This window comes from Oryx dammah, unplaced genomic scaffold, assembly GCF_014754425.2.
Source record: "Oryx dammah isolate SB20612 unplaced genomic scaffold, SCBI_Odam_1.1 HiC_scaffold_25, whole genome shotgun sequence".
NCBI lineage: Eukaryota > Metazoa > Chordata > Mammalia > Artiodactyla > Bovidae > Oryx > Oryx dammah.
The window spans coordinates 80,309,473-80,318,199 of NW_024070209.1; the positions used below are offsets into that span (position 1 = coordinate 80,309,473).

Genomic DNA, 8,727 nt, shown 5'->3' on the forward strand with positions numbered 1-8,727 from the left:
GGAGGCCTGGCGTGCTGTGGTTCATGGGGTCGCAAAGAGTCAGACATGACTGAGCGACTGAGCTGAACTGGCTATGCACGTCAGTCTATGGGTTGGTCAAAGCATACAACAAAGTGCATTTGAATGGAGTGTAGAATTATGGAAAATCTGAAGCTAAAAAAAACACAATGCAACTAAAGATATATAGGAACAGCACTTTGAGAACTTGCTAATATATAACCTGAACTATTGCCACATTTATATTTACAGTGTTGATGAAGTGCTTATGCTGTAAGGCTTTCTATAAATTTAAGTAAACATTTCTCTGGAGGAATTCACAAGCTAAAGTAATGTCTAGAATTGGAATCATAATATATCTAAGAATATTTATGAAACAAGAGGCTGATGAACAGTTTATTAACTAAAGCAGTATGCCAGTCATAGTTTGCCATTTATACACTTACAGTTTCTGAGATTTTATATATATATATATATGTATGTATCTGTGAACATACAGCTTATCAACTTTGAAACTGTCATCAAGGGGATAGAAGCTTCTGATTACTGAACAGTAATGACATATTTCTTAATGAACATGTATATAAGAATAATAGTAAACACTTTGAGCATAGCTTTCTTTAGAATTATGACAGTCACAAAAATCAGAATTGACTGAAGAGAATATATTGTTTTCAAACCAGAAGAAAAAGAAAAATAACATTTACAAAATTTATTATGTGAGTCAGAACTGTCTGATTACACTTACAATAAATAGAATGTTGAAACATAATTTTTAAGTAATTGCTTCCCTGGTGGCTCAGAGGTTAAAGCGTGTGCCTGCAATGCAGGAGACCTGGGTTCAATCCCTGGGTTGGGAAGACCCCTGGAGAAGGAAATGGCAGCCCACTCCAGTATTCTTGCCTGGAGAATCCCATGGATTCTGGTGGGCTACAGTCTACGGAGTCGCAAAGAGTCGGACACGACGGAGCCACTTTAAAAAAAAAAATCACAACATTGGGAAAGAAAACTCCGCGGTGCGTTGAAAATTTTCTATAAAGTGTAGGTTAATAGTTATCTGGATAATAATTTCCACACGACTTTTTCCCTGAAATATTCAGATTGTTAAGTACCAGTGCTGCCTTTTCTCAAAACACACTTCAAGACAGAAGTGGGAATATGATTTTAAACGCCACTGGCATCATTAAGAGCATGTTAGAAAGTTTTACCACACATAGGGAGATTTGGTCTGGTGTTTACAGGGCTACACGGTTTCAATGGACAAGATAGTCCAGAGAAACTGTGGAGACGTTCTTCTGAGAAGAAACAAAATTTTAGAATTAAAAAAATACAGTTGTCTCCGTTCACAAAAAAAAAAAAAAAGATTTTGACTTTTCTCTCTAATTCTATCAGAGGGAAGAAAAAGTTTAGATCGGCTACAATTGTAACAATAGCAAGGGGCGCTAAAAATAGACAAAATAATGGTCACAGGCGCTTGGTGTTTTTTGAGGTAGAGACTACGTGGGTGGGGCTCGCTGCCCCGGGGAGGGTGGGGGCGTGGCCCTGGGGCGGGCCCTGAGGACGTGTCAGGGGCGTGGCCGAGGCGGGGCTGGAGCGGGTGTGTCGGTTCAGAGACCCGAGTCTGCCTGGAACCTGTGACAGATCCCCTCAGTTCGCTGTCATGTCGCTCACGCAGCGCGCGCCGCAGGTTTCCGAACTCGGGGAGCCTGCCTCCTCTTTACCACCTTCTGACGACCCTGATTCCCTACCACCCCGTAGTAAGAGGCCCCGTCTTGAGGAGACCGGTGGTGTTTCTGAGGTGGAGTGGAGGCTACCTTTGGTGCCTTGCTTGTCTGAGGTGGAAAAAGTTTGGGAGTTGTCGCTCAGACCCCTCAAAGAGGTCATGATTTCAACTGAGGAGATTTTTGGTAACGCCACAGACTCGTGTGTGAAGAAATCTGTCAGTGGGAAACAGATATATAATCCGGAAGGCCAAAATAGCAAATTTGAGATGGATAATTGTTTGCGGTCTCTACCCTCACAAAATTTTGCTTCTGTGAAGGCTTCTAGAACGTCTTGCGAACCAGGGCTGTATGACGGAGAGATTTTCAGTGTGCATTGCACTGATAGATTTGAAACAGAGACTGGTCAGCTGTCCCACGCCTCTGTACACGATGTACATGTAATTAAAAACGAGGATGGAAAACAATATTTAGTTCAGGAGAGAGACAATAGTCAGGAAGACAATAATGACATAAAACTGACAGAAAATCTATTTTTAGATATCGCATTTTACAAGGACACCAAATCAACATTTCATGATATTAAGAACAGATGTAAAGCTGGTAGTGTTATGCCATCAAATAAAAAAGAAAATAGCATTCCAACATCTACACTAAACATATCAAAATCTCAAAACCGGCCCAGCATGGAAATTGTCAAACCTAGCTATTTTAGAGATAAGAGTACAACAAGTATCCCTGAGTTTCCAACTGATTTAAATAGCAAAATGTCCTCTGTCTATTTAAAGGAAATAAAGAAGAAAAATGACAAAAATGAGGCATATGTTAGGGATTTCACAAACACTCACTGGTCCCAAAATAGACCTGATGTTAAGAAGCAAAAGTTACAGAATGATGAAAAAATTGTGGATGCAGAAAATATTTTTTCTGAGTGTTGTGAAAGTAACCACCAGTCACTCAGCAACCAAAGTGTTTGTGTGAGAAAAAAAGGCTTGATCAGTTTACACTACTATAATCACAGTAGTATCAAGTCTGATGCAATAGACTCTGCAAAGAATTTCACTATAAAACTAGAAAATGCAAATTGCAAGGAGACAGAAACATGCCTGTACAGCTACATATTTACCAGATTGGAAAAACTGCAAAGCTGGGACTGTAACATTATATGTATTTTGAGAAAAAATAGGGAAAATAGTTGGATTGTGGATGGTTACAAGGTGAAATATGAAAATATGAAACAAGCTGGAGAAATACTGAATTTGCAACAATTATTAGAAATAGATCTAAGTAAAAGAAATTATCATAATGTGAAAGTCATGAAAACACATGATGAAAAAGCAAAGCCTCTCATGACAGAAACACTGGGTAGTCAAAAAGCTTTAAAGCAAATTTTTTGCTTAAAAGATAAAGGAGAAAAAGATAATATGCTACACTTCAGATATTATACCACACAAAAAGATTTTCATTTAAGCAGTAATTTTGAAAGTTTCATTACAGAAATTTTTTATTTCCATGAAAATATTTCAGGAAATCAAAAAGATAATATCTTAACCTGGTATGGAATTTTGAAGTGTAAAAAGCAAATTGATGTTCAAAATCTAATAACTGAGACTATGAATGTCAGTATAAATAATGATATTTCAAGCATATGTTTACAAACCAATGTTTTGGACCCTCTAAATATTATATTGAAAACCAGCATAACTTCTTTGCTCAATGACTTTGTCTCTTTTACAATAGTTGAAAATGATTCTAAATTAGAAGAGGGATGCATTTTCAAATGGATAATGTATTTGAATTATCCAAAAAATATCGCATTGGAAAATCATAATGTATGTTCGGTCAGGATTTTAACTTTTTCAAGACTATTAGAAAATAATATGAAACCTAAGTTAAAGAAAAGAAAGCTATTTAAAAGTGAACAAATTTTTGAAGAGCCTAAGAAAAAACTTACCAATTCCTTCAGTATGACAAGTAAAAACATATACTTTCCAATTTTTGAAACATATAAAAAAATTCCTCTTTTAATGGACTTTGATGACATTGATGAAATTTTTCCAACAAAAGAAATTAGTTACAAGAATAAGAACCGTCCTGAACAAGTCTTGAGTGTGGAAAATTGGATTCACTGTAGGTCTAAAACTAATAAAACACATGTTAGGTCTTGTTCTCAATTTACACAGAACTGGAAATATATTAACAAAAAAACTTATGAATTAAATGTGCAGAACCAAGATTTATATGCTGAAGAAAAGCAAAAGCATAATAAGATCAGTAGTTTTAATTTTAACTACATATTTAAAGATTTCTTCGATACTAGGCAACAGGCTATACAGGCAAGCCATGACAAAAAGCATAGTGAACAAACCAATCCCATGACTGTAACTCAGGTGCTAGATTTTGGGAACTTGATAAATAAAATTGAAGATAAAAAATATGACTTAACTTTGAAGGAGGAAGGAAAAATCACAGCACAAAATTTAACAAACTTTTGCCAAGGTCATGAAGACATTAAGACAGAAAAAAAAGAAAAAAATAGTTTTTATTCAATGGATGACATGTTTATTGTGCAACCGGTTTCATTAATGACTAAATTGGATGTGGAAGAGACTAAATACATTAATCAAAGTAATATAGTTGACAGAAATGAATATGAGAGTACTTTTCAAGAAAGTGGGTTAGCTAATTCAAAGCATTTTCATCCAAAGAATGACTCTTCAGAATGTTTTAATCATCAGTTTGAAACTCATTTGAGTGTAGGGAACAATGAGTGTTTTCAGGACTTAACTGCCAAGTGTTTATCAACAGACGTTCTGACACTAGCAAACAATCTTGAAATGAAGAGTAAATTTAATTTAGTGCTTGAAGAACTTCGTATGTTTCATGAAATTAGTAAGGAAAATGAAATTCTAAGCACTGCGGAAACCAACAATAGGCAAGAAAATTACTTTGTAGAAAGAAATGCTGTTGAGGAGGTAAAAATGGAGATAAAAAACGGTTTGAAAATGGGTACAGAAAACAAATTATCTTCATCTTCTTTGCTTGGTGATATGATAACAAGTCCTAATGTGCATAAAAAACACCAAAGTTTATTTAAGTGGAAAACAGTACCCAAAAATGGTGAACAGGAAGTTCCTAATGATTGCTGCCTAAGAACACCAGAGGAAGAATTACTTTATTCTACTTCTAAGGAAGGTATGAAATTGATTTTAAAATGTACTTTCTGAGATAAAATACGGCATTTTTTCCTGTGTAGGCCAAATATATAATTTTGGCAAAAAAGAAAGGTGTAAGATAGTATTTATTGATGTTGTTATTTTTCTATTATATATAAGGAACCAATGGGAGGGAATATTTCTGAAAAAGTAATTTGTTTATAGTATTGACACTTCATATAAAAAGTTACTTTTTGTTATAACACATTGGTCTTTATTTTCAGGTTGTGGAAATCCTTCACCTGAAAGACCAACTTTTTTCTCTGATGAATTTAAGGAAGAAAAATGTAATTATCTACTGAAGGCAGGTAGGAGTTTTGGTTATTTTCTTTAATACTTTCTAAGATGGTTACTGCATTCTTGTATTTTTAGCATAAGGAAAATATGCTTAGGTTGTTAAAAAATAAATACAAAGATTTAATACTTTGTAAACGTTAATAATTTGATACAAATTCCTACAGTTAAAAATTGGCTAAAAATGAAAAAATCATTTAGAATGTAACTAGAAAATATACTCTATAAAACTGTTTAAATATTTTCAGTGATGTCTTGCAATAGCTATATGATAAGATAGGTATTATATATATCTAATATGTACATCTAATATATGTAACATTAATTACCAAAAACAAAAAAGGCATTTGTCTAAGTTAGATTTACATTGGTGTTTCTTCCAACTATAAATTTATTATCAGTTTTCTATCCTTTAAATATTATAGGGCTGTTTATATGGACATTTCATATTGTAATTTTGAAAGATATATTAGATATATTAGATATTATAGATATATTACATATTATATTATATATCTATAATATATTAGGTATATTAGATCTATTTAGATATATTAACATCATTTAGTACTACGGCATTTAAATGTTTGATTATAAAAGAATCAAACTAAAGAAAAGTTAAACAGCTAACCTTATTCTTTGCGTAAGAGGTCTGTAATATCAGAATAAAATACACTAAGTCTACCATCTGTTCTAACTTGTAGTACCAATGAGGGTGAGGTGGGAGTTGGATTGACATTAGGGAATTATTTTTAAATGACTACATTTTCATTTGATCTGAAATTTCTGGTTTTATACAAGACTAGATCTAGAAAGAATAATGATGTAGGTGAAATATATTTATCAAAATATCTTCGTTTTGCATCACTTCTCAAAGCATTTCTCCTGGCTTCTCATTAGGAGAAATTGCCGTCCCTGACATTTTTATTCAGTCACTTCAAAACTGCATAATTTATTTTTTCTTAGCTGTCAATGAAATACTGTTAAAAATTAATCCAAGTCCTTGGAAGATCAAAAGCCTGTGGGTTTTCTCCCCTGAAAAAAGGAAATAATTTAAGGAACAATACTCTATGAGACTGAAAGCTGGGTAGTAGAATTAGCCTGAGAAGGATAGGGGTTGTTTCTTCTAGAACAGGAAGAAAGGAAGAAATTGGGTTTAGGAACATATTCTCTGATAGAGGAAGATTATTAAGAGAACACAAACCCATATTGTCATCTTGATGATAATTGTGTTAATGAAATGGATATTTAAGACAGATTAAAGTATGTGTCTCAATCAGAAAAGAAATGTTACATTTATTGGAAATATCTGAACCCATAATATTCCATTGTGGCTTCACAAGGAAAGATACCTCCTTGTCAAGAAATATGAAAAATAATGTTAGAGGTCAGCCAAAATTACTTAATACTGTGTTAGGATCATTGTGAAGCCTCTTTCAAAGTGCATAAAAATGGAATGATATACCTGGGATTTGTTAAAATCCATCGTGGAAGAAAAAAGTTGGGAGGTACTGGGGAAAATGGACTAATTATGGACTAAAAATGAACTAATTCTGTCTAGGTAGACCGGGTCCCTATTTATGCAGGGTATTTTTAAAGGTATTGAAAGACTTCTGATTGTGCAGAAATGTTTTTGATACCCACCTACTTGTCATCATGATGCCTCCAATTAAAGTTTCTGTTACCAACATTTCTAGCGCATCCTATCTCCCTTTCTCTCTCCTTTCTCTGTCATATGGAGGAGGAAAATACTTTGAGTGTGTCAAATGCCAGCTAGCCAGTATGCCAGGAGGTTTATATATCATTTAGTACCAATACTTCTCTAATTTTAATGTATAGTCAACCAAAGAATATCACAAGTCACCTGATTCTACAAGGAGTGAGTCATTAACTACTGCACTTGCTAACCTCTAGCATAGTCAGAAAGGAGTTCAGGAATTCTGTGCTTTGGAAAAACTGGCAGAACACGTCTTCAGATAGATATTTTCAAGAGAAAATTGTATGAACCCAATTTCTTGCAACTTCCCATACTTAGAAAAGCACTGAAATAATTGACTAAAACATCTGTTCCTCCTGACTGGCACTAAGCTTCTACCAAGATGTGAGTCTGGTTACACATACCTCTTCTCCAAAATCACATGTATGCTCACCTCCTCTCTAACCTGTCCAGAGCAGTTTTTCAGAGCTATGTGAGAGGTTGTATCTGGAGGGTATACTCCTCAGTAAGTCCCCAAACAAAACTGAAACTCACAGCTCTCAGTTCAGTTCAGTCACTTAGTCGTGTCCGACTCCCAGAGTTTACTCAAACTCATGTCCGTTGAGTTGGTGATGCCATCCAACCATCTCATCCTCTGTCGTCCCCTTTTCCTTGCACCTTCAATCTTCCCTAGCATCAGGGTCTTTTCCAATGAATTCTTTGCATCAGGTAGCCAGATGTTTTGAACTTTTTACAAAATGTTGATACATGATGATGAAATACATTTGTGCTGTATTTATAATAATCTCTATTAGAAGCCACATGTACATATTAATCATATAGTCTAATAACTTCTAATGAAAAAATAACATAGTCTTTACTGCCACTACATCATGTTAAGTTTAAACTCTATATAGTTTTATTGATGTTAAGCCAGATTGCATGACTGGAATGCTGATTTTATTTAATTGCTATGTTATGTTATGTTGGGCAAGTTACTTAACTTTTTTGTGCTGAGTGTTCCACATTTAAAAAATGGAGATCAGAGTAAGTAAACTAATGCACTCAAAGCACTTAGCTCAGTGACTCAGTAAATGTTAGTATCGTGATTTTAGAAGTTAGGAATCATTTTTAAGCATAGAAACTATGAGCGATTTTTACTCCCTTATGTACCTTTATTGTCTTACACTTTTAGGTAGCAGTTTTTCATATGGAATTTCAAGAGTACTACCTCTTAAGACATGCGGTCGACCAATCAGGATTGGATTGTCAAGAAAAGCTAAGCTTAAACAACTTCATCCCTATCTGAAATGAATATGTTTCGAGAACTTAAAAGAAGATTTTGGACTTTAATATTTCAAAACAGTTCACATCTATAAATCTTTTGTTTCTTTCTTTGGATAAATGCTTTCTTCCATCTTAGAAGTTTTGTGCTTTCTTTATTATAAAATTTGGAGAGGGTTTTGTGTATGTGTGTATCTAATGTGTATATCTATCTGTTAATGCTCTAAAATATTTCATTAATGTTTTCATAGCATATTAATACATATATACATGAAGGCTTTTCATAGTCTTATAAAATATGTCAACTTATTTTCATGATATATGTGTATAAAGTGTTTGTGGAGAGCACTGGTAGTATTTATTGGTTTCTGAAAAGAATCTATGACTCCTAAAAATGTCACAAACTACCTATTCTAATCCACTCTCCCTATTTTTAAAGTGAAAAAAAAAAACAGAGGTACAAAGAGGATGGGTAAATTTTTCAAGACCACTTAGTCAGGATTGAGGGGCTTCCCTGGTA

The 8,727-nt window shown here is 34.1% G+C and overlaps 1 protein-coding gene across 1 annotated transcript; it reads left to right on the forward strand.

Moving 5' to 3' along the window:
* The first annotated feature begins 1,657 nt into the window (after window positions 1–1,657).
* RAD51AP2 (RAD51 associated protein 2) lies at window positions 1,658–8,306 on the forward strand. The gene is made up of 3 exons (XM_040225017.1): window positions 1,658–4,913; window positions 5,158–5,241; window positions 8,119–8,306. The coding sequence occupies exons 1-3, from the start codon at window positions 1,658–1,660 to the stop codon at window positions 8,235–8,237; spliced, it is 3,459 nt and encodes a 1,152-aa protein (XP_040080951.1). The 3' UTR covers window positions 8,238–8,306.
* The last annotated feature ends 421 nt before the right edge of the window (window positions 8,307–8,727 follow it).

What these genes read in the sequence shown, in the direction of transcription:
- RAD51AP2 (XM_040225017.1), top strand. Translation starts at nt 1,658, where the DNA reads ATGTCGCTCACGCAGCGCGCGCCGCAGGTTTCCGAACTCGGGGAGCCT. An exon ending in TTATTCTACTTCTAAGGAAG is followed by an intron (nt 4,914 to 5,157) that starts GTATGAAATTGA and finishes CTTTATTTTCAG; the next exon opens with GTTGTGGAAATCCTTCACCT. An exon ending in TAATTATCTACTGAAGGCAG is followed by an intron (nt 5,242 to 8,118) that starts GTAGGAGTTTTG and finishes TTACACTTTTAG; the next exon opens with GTAGCAGTTTTTCATATGGA.